The sequence below is a fragment of the Lynx canadensis genome, chromosome D2 (assembly GCF_007474595.2).
Source record: "Lynx canadensis isolate LIC74 chromosome D2, mLynCan4.pri.v2, whole genome shotgun sequence".
Taxonomy (NCBI): Eukaryota; Metazoa; Chordata; class Mammalia; order Carnivora; family Felidae; genus Lynx; species Lynx canadensis.
In genome coordinates this window covers 72,958,697-72,975,705 of record NC_044313.2, presented here as the reverse complement: position 1 = coordinate 72,975,705, position 17,009 = coordinate 72,958,697, and the positions used below count along the sequence as shown (strand labels likewise).

At 45.7% G+C, this 17,009-nt stretch overlaps 1 protein-coding gene across 1 annotated transcript in view; it reads left to right on the top strand.

Moving 5' to 3' along the window:
• Window positions 1-17,009, top strand: part of TARBP1 (TAR (HIV-1) RNA binding protein 1) — a 90,334-nt gene that overhangs the window by 56,736 nt on the left and 16,589 nt on the right. The window contains 3 exon segments of the mRNA XM_030334182.1: window positions 2,067-2,177; window positions 5,458-5,607; window positions 13,195-13,281. Of these exon segments, the coding sequence (XP_030190042.1) occupies window positions 2,067-2,177; window positions 5,458-5,607; window positions 13,195-13,281 (348 nt within the window).

Sequence of the window (17,009 nt, the reverse complement as noted above, 5' to 3'; positions counted from 1 at the left end):
TCAGGTGTACAACTTAGTGATTGGATGGGTTTCTACGTTATGCTGTGTTCACCACAAGTGTAGCTGCGACCTGTCCTGCTCCATCACTCTTACCATGTCATTGGTTATTCTTATGCTCTGTTTCTTATTCCCACAACTTACTCATGCCATAATTGGAAGCCTGTATTTCCCTCTCCCCTTCACCCGTTTCACCGAGCCCCCCACCCCCGTTCCCTCTGGGAGCCATCAGTTCTCTGTATTTGGAGTTCCCATTCTGCTGTTTGTTTGTTTGTTTTGGTTTGGTTTTTTTCGATTCCATTTATGAGTGGAATCATTCTGAAAGTGTGTTCTCTGGACTGGCAGCTTTAATCACCAGGGAACATGTTAGAAATGCAGATTCCAGGGCCCCATCCGCCTTCTGCTGAATCAGAAGCTCTGGGGGTGGGCCAGCAGTCTGTTTGAAGGAGCCCTCAAGGTGATCCTGAAACTCTGTAGACTTGGAGACCACCGGTCTAGTGGTGGTCAGGGCCCAGGATACATGCTTTCGATGAAGTCGGTTGGAGCAGATGATTTTTGTTTTCTTCAGCAGTGCCTGGCAACTTGAAAGTAGGATCAGATTACATAAGACCACTGGGTTGTTTCAAAAGTAGGGAATTTGCAAATGGGTTTGAGGGTATAGTGAAAGAAATTGAATGTGCTCTTGAAGATAGCGTAGAGATTGTTCTTGGGCCCAGGGTGGGTCAGGAGGCGCAAGAAACCAGAGAGATTGATGGACTGGCAGAGAAAAGAAAAATGTTTCTGAATAAAAGAGTTCATTGAGTGGAACAAGTGAAAGGACAGGAAATTTTGAGCCGAAGAGGGAATGTTAGCACTTCCAAGTGAGGACGGTGACTCCAGTGAGGCCCCGGTGGCAAGTGTACTGGGCCAGTGATGCTCCAGCATGCTGTGTGATCGCCATAGTGATGGTTCCATTCCTAGCTGCATCCAGGCTGAGTAGAACGTGAAACCTGAATCACCTCTTTCAGAAGAAAATGTCCCCAAAGAAATCATGGCAAGAGAGGAGGCTGTGAGATCTTAATCGTCATCAGGAGACATTAAAATCTACACTAACTTAGCTATTGTCATGAAATTGTATACATATTGACATGCATAGGATGGGATCAGTGAAGAAAGATCACAGAATTTATCAAGTAGATGAGAATTGTCTACATTCGATGACTGGGTTTGGAGATAGCAGATGACCTACTTTTTCATTGCTAGGACATTTGAAAATGTTATCACACTTTTTTTTTTAATTTTTTAATGTTTATTCTTGAGAGAGACCGAGTGTGAGCAGGAAAGGGGCAGAGAGAGAGGGGGCTCTGAGCAGTCAGCACAGACCCCCTACACGGGGCTCGAACCCACAAACTGTGAGATTATGACCTGAGCTGAAGTCGGACGCTTAACCGACTGAGCCACCCAGGTGCCCCATGAAAATGTTAGCACGCTCTTTATTGCAATCATAACTCAGCAGCTAAGCACTAGTAGTTACAGAACAAAAGTCAGCCTGGCAGTTGGCTGAATTTAGACAGCACGGACCATCACAAGCAAGAAATGGAAGAGTCCCCCTGCTGCCATTCTCTGGTGTCTCCCTTAATGGTGTTCACATCAAACTGCAGATACCATTACCGCAAACTTCCACAGGACACGGAGGCAGCAGCTGAGAAGCGCGTATATTGGTGCATCGTAAAACGTGTCAACTGTCTCCATCTCTCCTTGCCCCCGTGACCCCGTATCTCCACATTAAAGTGGCCACAAAGGCACAGACAGATATTTCCAAATACTTTTTGTGCCAACTACAGTTTTATGATCCCTTTTCTAACTTGAAAAGCAGATAAATTAACAAAAGCAACTAAATTCATGGTGTTGAAGGGAAATCAAGTGTTCATAAGAAAGTGTCTTTACTTACCTTCCTTTCTGCCTTCGGGGAGGGGTCATGAGCGCCTCTGCACTGTTGACACCTTTTAAATTTGAAGTTGTCATTGGTTTTGTTCTCACTGATCACAAATTCCGTGGGTAATGTGATCCTTGTCCTCTCCCCACCCCAGGATGAGTTGGTGTCCAAGTCCAGAACCCGATACTATGTGAATTCTCAACAGCACAGAGTGAAGAACCGAATATGGCAGGCGCTACTGGTGATTTTCCCCAGGTTTGATCAGGTATAATTTGTATTCCATCGGTACCTTTAAGCATGATGTTTTGATACGGAACAAAAAATAGTAAAAACTGTCATGTGCTGTTTTAATACTGAGAGGAAAGTAATCTTAAAATTTATTCTTCAGTTCTTAAAATTGAAGTTACTCATTTGTTTTGTTATTTTGTTTTTGTTTCTGTTTTTGTTTAGTGGAAAGAATCCTAAGGCAATTAGGCATCGTAGAAATAAATTGGAAACTAGTTTATGTGACACTACTTAATATTTTTTCTCCTTTTTTTTTCTTACCTAATGTAAATAACATTGTAACTGTTTAATGTCTGGTGTGCCATTTGATTAGAAAATATAGGTCCGTTCACTTCTCGTTTCCCACAGCTAAGTTACTTTGGAGTGCTGTTGTTTTGGATGAGATAGTCATTTCCCATGGCTGATTCCACCCCCCCCCCCTTAATTTCATGAATTCTGTGATCATATAAACCAGCTAAGCCAAGGCCAAGATCTTAATCTATTACAACAGTCTTTGTCCAGTTACTTTTCTCTTCCCTGAGGAAGAGTGAATGGAATCTGTCTGATTTCTCTGATCATCTTTGCTTAGGATTCCTGTTAAGAAAATAGATCATTATTGGAAAGTTAGGTATATCTCACACAATTTTAAAAAGCATTTTTGAATGCAAAAAGTTCAGAGTTTCCTGTTCTTCCCTCCTAAGGTCTTTTTTGTTTTGTTTTGTTTTTTTTTATGTTTATTTATTTTTGAGTGAGTGAGAGAGAGACAGAATGCAAGCAGGGGAGGGGGAGAGAGAGAGGGAGACACAGAATCCGAAGCAGGTTCCAGGCTCTGAGCTGTCAACACAGAGCCCGATAATGGGGCTCAAACCCACGGACCGCGAGATCATGACCTGAGCCGAAGTTGGATGCTTAACCCACTCACTGAGCCACCCAGACACCCCGTCTTCCCTCCTAAAGTCTTTTAAATGTTTCAGAGAGTTTTAAAAACATAGCAAACTCCTTTTTAATACAACTTATGAAGCCTTCTATCTGTGAAAGATAAACACTTAAGTAACTATAAGTACAGAAGTATGTCCAAGTAAATTGTTTGGGTAAATGTAAGAGGAAATGGCTAAAAGTGTCCTTTCTGGGGAGGAATCTTAGCAGATGTGTGGGGGCTGCTGATTTTCATCATAGGCCTCTTCATGTTATTTGATTTTTAAAATACCGTACGTATTATAGTTAAACACTAAAATGCATTTAAAAAGAAACACTAGAAATGTTTGACTAGGTTAACTGAGAATATTTTTTTTGTCTTGGCACGGAAGGGCCCCGAGGACGAGGGGAGTGTTGGGGAGGGGTGGGGGGCACGACAGAGCAGGTGGGCTTGTCAGGAAGAACTTCAGCATGTATGTTAGGAAGCAGCCACTGCTGAGAATTTTAAATTCTTGTACCTTGTGGTTGCACTTAACTTTCACACCCATCGTGCAAGGCAGGCCACGCGTATTCCCCTGTTGCCCAGCGGGGCACTGGAGTTCAGGGAGGCGGGTGACCTGCCTGCATGATAACGTGGCGGCTGAATGATGGGAGTGGAATTTCACAGCCGGCTCTACCCAACTCCAAGCCGGATTTTACAGAGCTGTCTCAGGGCCCACAAATGAGCTTGTCTGCTCCTCTTCTGCCAATTAGAAATGTTTTGAAGATAGATTCTTCTTTAAAATAAAGAAACATACATCGTAAATGTGTTTATATGTTACAGAAGTATGTATGTGTACATATTTTTACCTGCTACTTAGGTATGGTCCCTTACCCAAATGGAAGTACAATTTTGAAAAGAAGGCTGGGGCGAGTGAGGATGATGTGGGAGCTCAAGGTCTTGGCCAGAAGAACTGGGGAGGTTGTAAGGGCAGGTGATGTGCAGTCCAAAGGGAGAAAGGAGCCCCGGACCTGCTTCTCCTGCGTTTCGTTTGCCTCCTGCGGACTCTGGCTTCAGTCCTTCCTGTTCCAAGTTTTAAGCCCCGACATCTTGATGGATGCTGGTTTGAATCTGAATTCTGCCACCTGCCAGCTTTTGAAAAAATATTTAACTTTTCTGAATCTTTTCTTTTCCCTATGAAAATACAGAGCAATAACCTTCCTCATAGACTTTATGTCCAAGCAAATTATAAAGTACCCAGGAAAGTACCTTATCATTATGATTCAGTAAACAGTTTTTAGGTTTGCTGTTTAGAGAGTTGTAGATCTGATAATTACTTAAAATTTTAAGCTGTTTCAGGGTTCCAGTCGGTAAAGCATGCAGCCCTTTTTATTTTAATTTTTATTTATTTTTTTAAGTTTATTCATTTTGAGAGAGAACATGCATGCAGAGGCAGGGGAGGGTCAGAGAGAAGAAGAGACAGACTCCCAAGCAGGCTCTGTGACATCACCACAGAGCCCAATGCGGGGCTCAAACTCACACCCGCCTCCCTGAACTCCAGTGCCCCGCTGGGCAACAGGGGAATACGCGTGGCCTGCCTTGCACGATGGGTGTGAAAGTTAAGTGCAACCACAAGGTACAAGAATTTAAAATTCTCAGCAGTGGCTGCTTCCTAACATACATGCTGAAGTTCTTCCTGACAAGCCCACCTGCTCTGTCGTGCCCCCCACCCCTCCCCAACACTCCCCTCGTCCTCGGGGCCCTTCCGTGCCAAGACAAAAAAAATATTCTCAGTTAACCTAGTCAAACATTTCTAGTGTTTCTTTTTAAATGCATTTTAGTGTTGAGCTGTAATATGTACGGTATTTTAAACAGGCTCAGACTCCTGTTCCTGTGAGATCCTGACCTGAGCCGAGATCAAGAGTCAGATGTTCAACTGACTGAGCCATCCAGGTGCCCCAACATGCGACTCCTTTTAAATGTTTAGTCATTCATTTTTGAGAGAAAGAAAGCACAAGCTGTGGAGGGGCAGAGAGAGAGGGACACAGAATCCAAAGCAGGCTCCAGGCTCTGAGCTGTCAGCAGAAGCCTGACGTGGGGCTTGAACCCACGAACTATGAGATGGCCTGAGCCGAAGTCAGACGCTTAACTGACTGAGCCACCCAGGTGCCCCAATAGCCATTTTAGAAGTTGCTACAAGACTATATCTTAATTGTTCCCGCCTTGGTCATGCCATGGTGGCAATCATATTGCAGCTCATGAGCGTATCAAATCAACATGATGTACACTTTAAACTTGAGTGTTATGTATCAATTATATCTCAATAAAATAAAACAGTTAATCACCATAACATAACCATTTAATTTATGAACTTTATTTTTCTCAGAATTTCCTGAATAGAATTATTGACAAGATTTTCCATGCTGGTTTCATCAATAATCAAGCATCCATAAAATATTTTATAGAATGGATTATTATATTGATTCTTCATAAATTTCCTCAGTTTCTTGCGAAGTTCTGGGATTGTTTTTCTTATGTAAGTAAAAGAGATTTTTTCATAATTTTTGAAATTCAAGTATTTTGGCTATGCTGGGAGATTTGTTTCATTTTAATAGTTGTGTTTTTGACTGTCAGTTGTCCTGTTCCTGATGTATTGACTTCCTGTGTTCTGTTTTGCAAAATCTGAATTAAATGAGGAGAGAGAGATCCCTGGCATTCCTCCTGAGTTATCAGTCTTCTGTTCCCACAAAGTAAAGATGGAAAAGGCTTATGTTACTGGGAAGTCAAGAGAAATGGGTGCCTTCTCTATCCTTATTCACCAAGCAATGTCTGTGTTTGTTTTCAGATATAAGAACAGTGAGGGGTGCCTGGGTGGCTCAGTCAGTTGAGCGTCTGACTTCGGCTCAGGTCACGATGTCACAGTTCCTGAGTCCGAGGCCCATGTTGGGCTCTGTGCTGACAGCTTGGAGCCTGGAGCCTGTTTTGGACTCTGTGTCTCCCTCTCTGTCTCTGCCCCTCCCCCACTCATGCTCTGTCACTCTCTCTCTCTCTCAAAAATAAACAAACATAAAAAAAAATAAGAACATAGAGGAATTAAATGCAGTCTGTACATTTTAAAAGAGTTTTTTGGGGCGCCTGGGTGGCGCAGTCGGTTAAGCGTCCGACTTCAGCCAGGTCACGATCTCGCGGTCCGTGAGTTCGAGCCCCGCGTCAGGCTCTGGGCTGATGGCTCGGAGCCTGGAGCCTGTTTCGGATTCTGTGTCTCCCTCTCTCTCTGCCCCTCCCCCGTTCATGCTCTGTCTCTCTCTGTCCCAAAAATAAATAAACGTTGAAAAAAAATTTAAAAAAAAAAAAAAAAGTTTTTTAGTAGGGAAATTCCACACAAGCCAAGTGGAGAGACTGGGAGGGAGCCCCCTCACCAGCTGAGAACAGATATCCACTGATTTCCATTCTCACTTCACCTCTACCCTCATCCCCCACCCCCACCCCATTCCTCTCTGCCTGACATTTCTTGTATCTTGCAAATCATTTTTAAGGCACGCATAAGTGATAGGGTTTACAATTGCAGTCTCCTGGCAAATAATGAACTCTTTCTAAACATCAGTTCTAAATACTTGCCCTGAATGTTTTTCGTTGGTTCCCCAAAGCAGCTTCCTTTTCTTTTTTTTTCAACGTTTTTTTATTTATTTTTGGGACAGAGAGAGACAGAGCATGAACGGGGGAGGGGCAGAGAGAGAGGGGGACACAGAATCGGAAACAGGCTCCAGGCTCTGAGCCATCAGCCCAGAGCCCGACGCGGGGCTCGAACTCACGGACCGCGAGATCGTGACCTGGCTGAAGTCGGACGCTCAACCGACTGCGCCACCCAGGCGCCCCACAGCTTCCTTTTCTTAATACAAATGACCTTGCCTTCTGCTTTGTGTGAAAATGGAGATGCCTTCCTTCCTCAACGTATCTTTCTGTCTCTTCCTTTATGTTTCTTTTTTTTTTGGGGGGGGGGAGAGACCACACTCCTATAACTTTTATTACAGTCCAGTTATAATTGTTTCATTTTATGTATTTAATATGAAATTTATTGTCAAATTGGTTTCCATACAACACCCAGTGCTCATCCCAACAGGTGCCCTCCTCAGTGCCCATCACCCACCCTCCCCTCCCTTCCACCCACCCCCTCCATCAACCCTCAGTTTGTTCTCAGTTCTTAAGAGTCTCTTATGTTTTGGCTCCCTCTCTCTCTAACCTTTTTTTTTTTTCCTTCCCCTCCGCCATGGTCTTCTGTTAAGTTTCTCAGGATCCACTTAGAGTGAAAACATATGGTATTTGTTTTTCTCTGTATGACTTATTTCACTTAGCATAATACTCTCCAGTTCCATCCATGTTGCTTGCTACAAAAGGCCATATTTCATTCCTTCTCATTGCCACATAGTATTCCATTGTGTATATAAACCACAACTTGTTTATCCATTCATCAGTTGACAGACATTTAGGCTCTTTCCATAATTTGGCCATTGTTGAAAATGCTGCTATAAACATTGGGGTACAAGTGCCCCTATGCATCAGTACTCCTGTATCCCTTGGGTAAATTCCTAGCAGTGCTATTGCTGGGTCATAGGGTAGATCTATTTTTAATTTTTACAATGTGGAGGTTCCTCAAAAAATTAAAAATAGATCTACCCTATGACTCTTCCTTTCTGTTTCAGGGGAAGAAATTGTTGCCTTTGTCACATCTGTCCCCATCCTTATTTGTATTTTAGGGGGACTTCATTCTTCATTCTTCTTCTGTTGACTTTTCTTCTGTCCAGCCATTGTCTTAGTGCCATCTTTCCCTTACCGCAGCCACCCCTCATTTTGTGATTTGCTTTGTTACGTTGCACAGACACCGTGATCCAGACAAATGCAAGGTTTGTGGTATCCCTGCATCCAGCACGTCTCCTGGTGCCATTTTTCCAACAGCACTTAGTCACAGTGGGGCTCTGTGTTTGCATTTTGGTAATCCTCACCATATTTTAGACTTTTTCATTATTACATTTATTATGGTGATCTATGGTGATTTTTGGCTTTCGCCGAAAGCCCAGGTGATGGTTAGCATTTTTCAGCAGTGAAGTATTTTTTAAAGTATGCACATTGCATTTTTAGGCATAATGGCTACCAAACACTTCATAGTCTACTATAGTCTGGTGTACATGGAGTCTAGTAAATGTCACCTTTATATGCACTGGGGAACCAGAAAAGTTGCTTGACTCCTGTTATTGTGATACTTGCTTTGTTGGGATGGTCCAGAACCAAGCCTGAAGCCTGTGGTGTTTCCCAGGCATGCCTGAATTACACTTTCGGATGCGTGAACTTTGCCCTCCTCTCTTCCTTTACGTAAACGACTGTGGTCAACTACGTTTTCAGAAATCCTGTACTGAGGATTTCATACGCAGCTCCAGACCGCCTTTTTCTGTCTCCGTCTTCCTTACGTTTCGTGCTGGCACCTGCTTTCTCTACAGCTGACGTCCACTGCAGTGAACCATGTGGCCCCTTCCCTGTCAGGTTGATGGACGGCTTCCCTCTTTCTTTGATGTGTTCTCTTTCCTTCCCTCAACCCTCACACTTGGTTTTATCTTAAGAATCCTACGCTCGTGGTGAGCAAAGCATAATGTGTAAACACATGGAGTCACTAGGAACTGTAATCCCTGAAACGAATGTACTAATGTAATGTGTCATCTCTATTCAAATACAAACATTTGTTAATAAAGAAGAGATCTATACAAGAACGCCCCGTCCACAATGTTTGGAATAAACTGAAATCTCTCTCAGTATGAGAACAAGAAGAATCCTTATTCAGCCCCTGGTGCTTCTCTTTCTGCGCTCTGCTCTCTAAACCCATGTGTGTGGCTCCCTGCCCCTCCAGCCACCGGCCGGGCTTTCTCACAGGGTCACTTCCGATCCGCGTGTAAACCTGGCCTGGTGATAGCACCTTTCCCTGATATCGATCTCCTTTCTCTCATTCTTTTCTCCCAGTCTCCTCGCTTGAAACCTGCTTTAGGGGCACCTGGGGGGCTTGGTCAGCTAAGCGTCTGACTTCGGCTCAGGTCGTGATCTCACGGTCCGTGAGTTTGAGCCCCGCGTTGGGCTCTGTGCTGACAGCTCAGAGCCTGGAGCCTGCTTCAGATTCTGTGTCTCCCTCCTCTCTCTGCCCCTCCCCTGTTCATGCTCTGTCTCTGTCTGTCTCAAAAATAAATAAACGTTAAAAAAAATTTTTTTTAAAAAGAAATGACATAGCTTTAATTCAAACTCCATTTAATTTCCGAAGCTGCGTTCTTTCTCGCTGTTGTGAGATTCCCCGTCTGGCTCCTCCTTCCCCTTTTCGTGTACGTGGAACTAAGAAAAACACTCCATCATTTTCCCTTGAATTGCTTCCCCTGTCTGCTGCTTTATTAACGTCGTCTACTTTGCTCTCCAGTGGGGAGGCTCTGCCTCAGGAAGTCTCAGGAAAGGCAGGTTGGCTCTGGTGTCCTTCTGAGACATCCTGTCTCTCCTGTAGCCCCAGCAATGCCAGCAGTTCTGTGACGTTTTTCCACTTAGTTCAGTCTCTCTCTTCATAAAGAGCTTTCAGATCTTGTATCCTGTCTTCAGGTCTCTTTCTCTGGATATCAGTCAGGGGTATTCCTTGTAAGCAAATAAAACAACTTTTGATTGAATCAGGAAGGGACTTTGGGCACCTGGGTGGTTCAGTTGGTTAAGCATCTGACTCTTGATTTTGGTTGAGGTCATCATCTCACGGTTCATGAGATTGAGCCCTGCATTGGGATCTGTGCTGGGCTTGGAGCCTACTTGGGATTCTCTCTCTCCCTCTCTCCATGCCCCACCCCCACTGTCTTGTGCACGCACATGCTCGCTCGCTCTCAAAAAAGAAGGGGGGGTACTTAAGCAGAGGAGGAGCAGGGAGTCAGGAGGTGTGCAGAATGCCCAGAAAGCTGGAAAATAAGTATAAAGGAGGTTGAACGGCCCACAGCTGCACCATAGCCATGCCATGGAGCTGGTCCATTGGCGGACATTGGCTTACCCCACCAGAGATGACGTGCCATCTAACCTGTTGTACGCCTATTGCCTCCGTGGGCTTTGCCCCTGTAAGTTAAGAGTTCTCGATTCAGAGTTCAGAGTGGATGCTTCTGGATCCAAGTCTCAGGTACCTTCTCTTTAGCTGCCAAGAGACTGGGAAGAGGAATGTATGAGGCATTTTTCGCTCCCCACAAGACCTATAAGGTGGGAGAATTTCCTAAACTCGGAAGGGGATTCAGGATAGATACCCAAATGAAGGCAAATATCCACTACACCCTTTTCTTCCTTTATTGGAAGCCGAGGACCTCAACTTTTATTTTTTAGCGAAAACAGAAGTCTTCACACAGGGATACCTTTACCTTCTCCACAGCGGTACACATTTGCCTGTGTCCGTATCCATGTGAGACTTCTTCCCTCCGTGTATCATAAAGGACCTGAATCTTTCTTGAAGATCATTCTCCTGCTTTTTCTCTGGCTCTTCTTCCCCTGCCTTCTCAGGAACCTTCTGTTTTCAGTCTGTCTTCTGTACTCAGCCTCTCCTTCTTAACCAAATGGTTTCCATTGCTTTCCATGTTCTCACGTCTCCTCCATCGTTTATGGATGTCTGCACTGCACCACCCGCCCCTCCCCTGTGGTCCCCCTGTCTCACTCCTGTGTTGTAGTCAGACCTCCTGCAGGGGGCATCCGTATTCCACAGCTGGGTTTCCCACTTCCTCCCACCGACCCTGCAGTCCAGCGCTGTCGCTTTGCAGAGGACACTGTCCGGAGTCTGTCGTCACCCTGCTCTTTCTTCTTTTGGCCCCATCCACGCTCTTGATGACGTCCTTGGTTTCGGTTCATTGGCACGCTCTCCAGGTTCCTCTCGTCCCTCTGTTTCCTCTTTCCTGTGCCCTTTCCAGCCTTTTCCTTCCCATGCAACCATTAAATGTCTGTGTTTCTCAAGGCTGGGCCTTTTTTTTTTTTTTTTTTTTTAACCCCCCTTCATTTTTCCTTGTTTTCTAGTTTCAGGTGTATCTAAGGTACAGTTTCACTTATCTGATGTAATGGCTAATTTGTATTGATTCCAGACACCTTCCCCTTAAGTGCTAAATCAGGGGTTGGCAAACTACAGCCAAGTTCGGCCTCATGGTTTTACTGGAACACAGCCTTGCCCATTTATTTACATACTGTCTGTGGCCACATTTGTGCCAAATGACAGAGTTCAGCGGTTGTAACAGAGTCTGTGCGGCCCGCAAAACCACGTTTTTAGGACCACTGTTTGGTCCTTTACAGAAGAAGTCAGCCCACCCTGCTCCGGACATTCTCCTCGAATGTTTGTAGATCATCTGGAACTTGGATATCTGACACCATGTGCCTCATATTTTCCCCACACTTGATCTTCCAACTATGTGAACAGCTCCATAGAGTTGCACAGAACAGAAACCTTGATCCGTGACCAGCTCCTATGGCCCTTCCGTCCCAAGGGTTTCTCCTTTGCCTCCCTTCTGTCTCTAGCATTCTGTCTCGGTCCAGGCCGCCGTGACCCAGTGCAGTCCTTCTTTCGCTGGGCCACCTGCGTCCATTCTTGCCTCCCTTTGAATCCGTTCTCCATGCTGAGGCCAGAGCAGGCTTTTCAGAATGAAAATTTGGTCAGGTTACCCACTCGCTTCAAACATTGCTCTTGGAATAAAGACCAAGAGTCTTCAGAATGGCCTGCGGCCCTCAGGTGCTCTTACACTTCTACTGACAGTCTCCCGTTTTCTGTTGCTAGAACAGTCCAGAACACATGAGTGTAGGCAGCAGTGTTTTATTTTTCACGATTCTGGGTCACATGGGCCTGGCTGGGCACTTCTGCTCCATGTGGTGCCTGCTGGGGCTAGAACTTCCAACGGGCCTCTTCTGACCGGCAAGGGTGGCTGGACCTCTTTCTGTGGTGGCTCGGGGCTTCCGGAACGAGCAACCCAGGAGGTCGTGTCGTGGCGTGCATGTGCTTCCCCAGCTTCTGCTTGCATCCTGCTCGCTGATGACGCACAGGCCAAAGCAGATGGTGCGACCGAGCCTCAGACGGTGGGCGGGGCCTGCATTAGGGCATAGGCACAGGGGAGCCGGGGTCACTGGCAGCTACAGATGGGACTGAGTGTCACTCTGACCTTTTCTGTCACATGTCCTTTGGCTCTCAGGCTATTTGCATGAGCTGTGCCCTCTACCTGAACTGCCCTTTCTCGTCTTCATCTACAGAACTGTTTCTCTTCCTTTAGATCTCCACCTACATGTCCTTGGTGTCATTTCTTAAAGGAAGGGTGGTTTGGAGATCCCCTGATTAGAGGTCTTTGTAGCACATAAATAGTGCTTGTTATAATGGGGATTTTACTTTATTGGGTGATTTTGTCCTCCTTCCCCACTAGACGAAGGTCCCTGAAGGCAGGAACCTTATCTAATTTTGCTTCCCCTGATTTCTGGCATCATCCCTGGCACACGGAAGACCAGTAACTGCCAGGTGCATAAAGAGGTTAATCGTCTTGTTTGCCTTTGGAGCAATTTCTGGACTGTAGGGTCTGTAGTCTCTTTCCTTTCCAGTCTGTCTGGGGTTCATCAGCTTATCATCACTGGGATGTTGTGTTCTTCCAAATCCCTGTTATTGGGAAAGTTTCTGAACCCCAGTTGAACACTCTTATGTAGCTTTTTGTCCTGGCTCTAAAGTCATCTGCAAGGTCCTGTCTAACTTTTGAGCCTGTTGCTACCATCCACCCCCCTCCCCCCATCTCTCTGCCTCACCACCTCTGCCTCCCCATCACCTCAGACTTAGTGCATGATGTTTACTTCTCACAAGTTCTTTTTCCTTCCTGCCCTCCCCGTGCTGCCCACGTCTCTTCTGAGGTGAGTGTGTCCTTGGCCATACCGCTTACTTCACAGTTAAATTCATTTGTAACCTTGTGGTGTCTGCTGAGTGGTGTTGGCATTCGGCTCTAGGAAGCTATTTCCTTTCATCCTAGATCCCCACCCAGGCCCGGCCACCTCACATCCCGCCTCTGTTCTGGGCCCCACAGCGCCACGGTTAGCCTTGAATGACTATTTTATTTATCTGACTTTTTTCCAGGGTGAAGAAAATCTTAAAACAAGCATTTGTACATTTTTATCAGTTTTGTCACATTTGGACATCATTACGCAAAATGTTCCAGAAAAGGTGAGTTTAAATGTGTCTGTAAGAGGAGTTTGAGCAGTCGATCAAAATAGAATTGTATAGATTTGGACTAATTTTTAAAAATATTTTTAATGTTTATTTATTTTTGAGAGAGAGCAAGCGAGCAGGGGAGGGGTAGAGAGAGGGGGACAGAGGATCCAAAGGTGGCTCTGTGCTGACAGCAGTGAGCCCAGTGCAGGGCTCGAACTCACGAACCGTGAGATCATGACCTGAGCCCAAACCGGACGCTTAACTGACTGAGCCACCCAGGCACCCCGTACTATTTTTTTTTAACGTAAGTATTTCTTGTGATTTTTGCTACTTCTCTCCCCTTGTACTGCTCCATTAGTGTGCACATGTACGACACAGATACGCAGGCAGGTGTTACCCACCTGCACACATACACACCGAGGGATGCCTGAGCCTGTATTAAATCTGCAGACAAATAATGGGCAATTTCTAGTGATAGGTCATCAATTTTATGCAGGTATTTACATACGATTATTTAGGTAGGAATTCTCTTATTGCGTCTTTAACTGTTCCTTGACTGACATAGTTATCGAGTATGTGCTCATGCAGAGGAGCTTGCATGAAGGCTGATGAGCTGTGGTCATCATCGTTGGGAGCATGAGGCCAGTCTTTCGTCTTTCTCAGGCTTTGAGCCGTCTCCGTAGCACTGTACCCCACAGACCGGTAGAGATCGTCGCTAATTCTGGTTAATCAATTTGGCAAAGCCGGTAAGAATTCAGGAAAACCTGCCAGTAAGATTTAGAGCAAGATTCTGCATTATTGAGCCCACAGGAAAGAGCACACTGAGATGTGAACTCGAGGAGAAAACTGAGTATGTAGAAGAAGAAGTATTGTTTGGTGTTAAAAGTGGAAGAAAGTACGGGGGGAAAAGGGTTTCCTAGAATTTCTCAGAGTGTTCTTGTGTTCTTGTCTTTACACAGTGGTAGCAATCAAATTCAGTTGTTAACCTGTTTCATCAGTTCGAAGACTGACATCCTTTTCCCCCACCACATTTTAACTCCTCAGATCATGATGATCTTAAAATTGCTCGTGTCTTACAGTGTCTGTCAGCCAGATGGCAGTGTGTGAGTTACAGTTACGTAAAAACTCGTGTTAACACCTTCTGGAGAGATCAGGCAAGCTCGAGCATCGAATAACATCACATGTTATCTTTCTATTTTAAATATGTGCAGGAAAGAGATGTGCTTGCAATCTACCACGAGAGGTAAGACAGACAAGGGACTGTCCTGTGGCAGGGTGGCTGGAATAGCTCAAGAATCGTTCAGGCGAGTTCTGAAAATGAATTCATCTTAGAAGATCTCCTGCTAGGTCTGTTACGAATAACAGGCTATTTTCCCACCCAGCCCTGTTTGCACCTGGTGTATTTTACATATTTTAGGTTTATTTTTTACTTTTAAGCATCCAAAAGAAGGAATGCTGATTAGCGGACTAGAATAATCACCATTTTGGGGCGCCCAGGTGGCTCAGTTGGTTGAGCGTTCAACTTTTGATTTTGGCCTGGGTCACAATCCCAGGGTCATGGGACCAAGCTCCATGTCGGGCTCTGTGCTGGGTGTGGAGCCTGCTTGGATTCTCTCTCTCCCTCTGCCCCTCTCCCCTGCTTGTGCTCTCTCTCTATTAAAAAAAAAAAAAAAATCTAAATTGAGACATCTAAGTAAAGACCAGACTAGTTTACTTTTGTTAGTCTGTTTCCACACCCCTCACAGTGTCTGTTGTAAAGTCCATTTTTAATTGACAGATGTGTTTTTGTTTAAAGACTTCTTGGGAACAGTCTCAAAACTTCCCATTTTCCGCACGGTATGGAAATATGTGTACTTAACCTTGTGGGTCTGTGCTAAGTAGTCCGAGAAGATTCCGAACTACCATCAAACAGGACAGAGGTCAGAACCCTAAATGTTCTATGGAAATTAAAAGCAGAGGGGGGAGAAATCAAAAACCCCTTTCTCCAGTACACACATCGTTGTGTCGTCCTGTCGTCTTGTGCAGTGTGTCCAAACCTCGTCAGCTAATACGAGGTGGCGTTGCTGGTGTTCCAGCGTGAACGGTGTGTAGCTGAGTCTTGGCCAAGGCAAATGGTCACAGGCAATACCAGTGTATCTTGAGCAGTGTTCATAAAAGCATTCTTTTCCCTGTTGAGAATTCTACTGGATTTTTGTTCCGCACTCACGAGTAATCTATACCTCACTCCCAGATCTTGGTTTCTAGTATCATTCTCTCACACCAGGAGCCAGGGCTTCTTGGAGAAACAGCTGATTCTAGAACTGGGGCAGACAATACACAAGGTAAATCTGGAGCATCTTGTAGTACCAGAAAAGAAGTGCTTTCCACACACACACTGACACGGGGTGGGTCTGCAGAGGGGCACAGGAGCTCCCAGTTGCTAACACTGAGACCTGCAACACAGTAGAGTCATACTGGATTATAACCAAAACATAAAATAAATATCTATGAGTTCATACTGATACAAATAAATGACTGACTAAATAAACAAATGGGAAAGACAGATGTGTAGAGTCCAAATAACTTACATGGACACTGACCGCAAGAGGGGGCGCATAACCCGCCCAGGCCTTAAGCGCGGGCTGCCCTGGTGATGCCCTTCCGAAGACTAGAGCGTGGAAGGGAAAGTGACCTTGCAGAGGGGGCACCCACGACAGCGGTCAGTCGTACGACAGTCTGTGCCCTTGATAGGATGGGATGAAAATGGCCTCTGTGGTTTTCCTCCCAAAACACCATGACCCTGGTCTCATCATGAGGTTTTAAGAACATCCCCCAAAGCCCAGCCGAGCAACATTCCACAAAATCCCTGCCCACTGCTCCTCAGAACTGACAAGATCGTCAAAAACCAGCAGAGTTTGAGAAGCTGTCACAGCCCAGAGGAGGGAGGAGGGTAAGGGGACACGACCACTAGATGTACCGTGGTGTCCGGGGTGCAATCGGGATCAGGACAGGCACATCAGTGAAGACTAAGGGAATCTGAACAAAGCCTGGAGTGAGGATTAAGGTTATAGAGGAGCCGTAAGAAACTGGGAAGGGAAGGCAGGCGTTTGGACTCGATCCCTTCGGGTTTCCTATTAGGTAAAGTGGACACAGTACTATCTACTTTGTGGGATGTTTGTGAGGATTAAATAACACAGAAGGTACTTTCTCTCCTGTCACGGTTGTCCTTAGTCCTTCCTGATACCTGTCCGAGTTTGGGATCAAGGCTTCCGTTTTTCTCATTCATTCATTCAGAATATGTTTTAGTGCTTCTTGTAACGAAGCACAACACTAGACCGTGGAGGTTTGGGGAGGCAAGACGCAGATCTGTGCAGACCAGCGCGGCGTGCACGAGACTGCGGGGTGCGGGCGAGACCTCCCAAGTCTCGTAGCTGAGCGCAGAGGTCTGCACGGCAGGGAGGGGAACAGGCTAGTGCAGGGAAGCCTGGTGCAGTTGGGATCCGGAAGACACTGGCTGGGTTGGAGGCGGAGGTGGGGCTGCAGGGGGGGCAGGGCCCAGCACGGAAGGGCCCTTGTCAGGCAGGTGGAGGAGGTGAGCCCAGTGCTTGAGTGAATGGGCCCTGCGATTGGATCTTGGCTCCACCTCCTATGTGGTGTGTGAACTCGGTCAAGTAACTCAACGGTGGTGTAGACGTACAGTAAATACTCCGTATGGGAGGAATTTGGACTTTATCCAGAGGGCACTGGGGAGATGCTGCTGA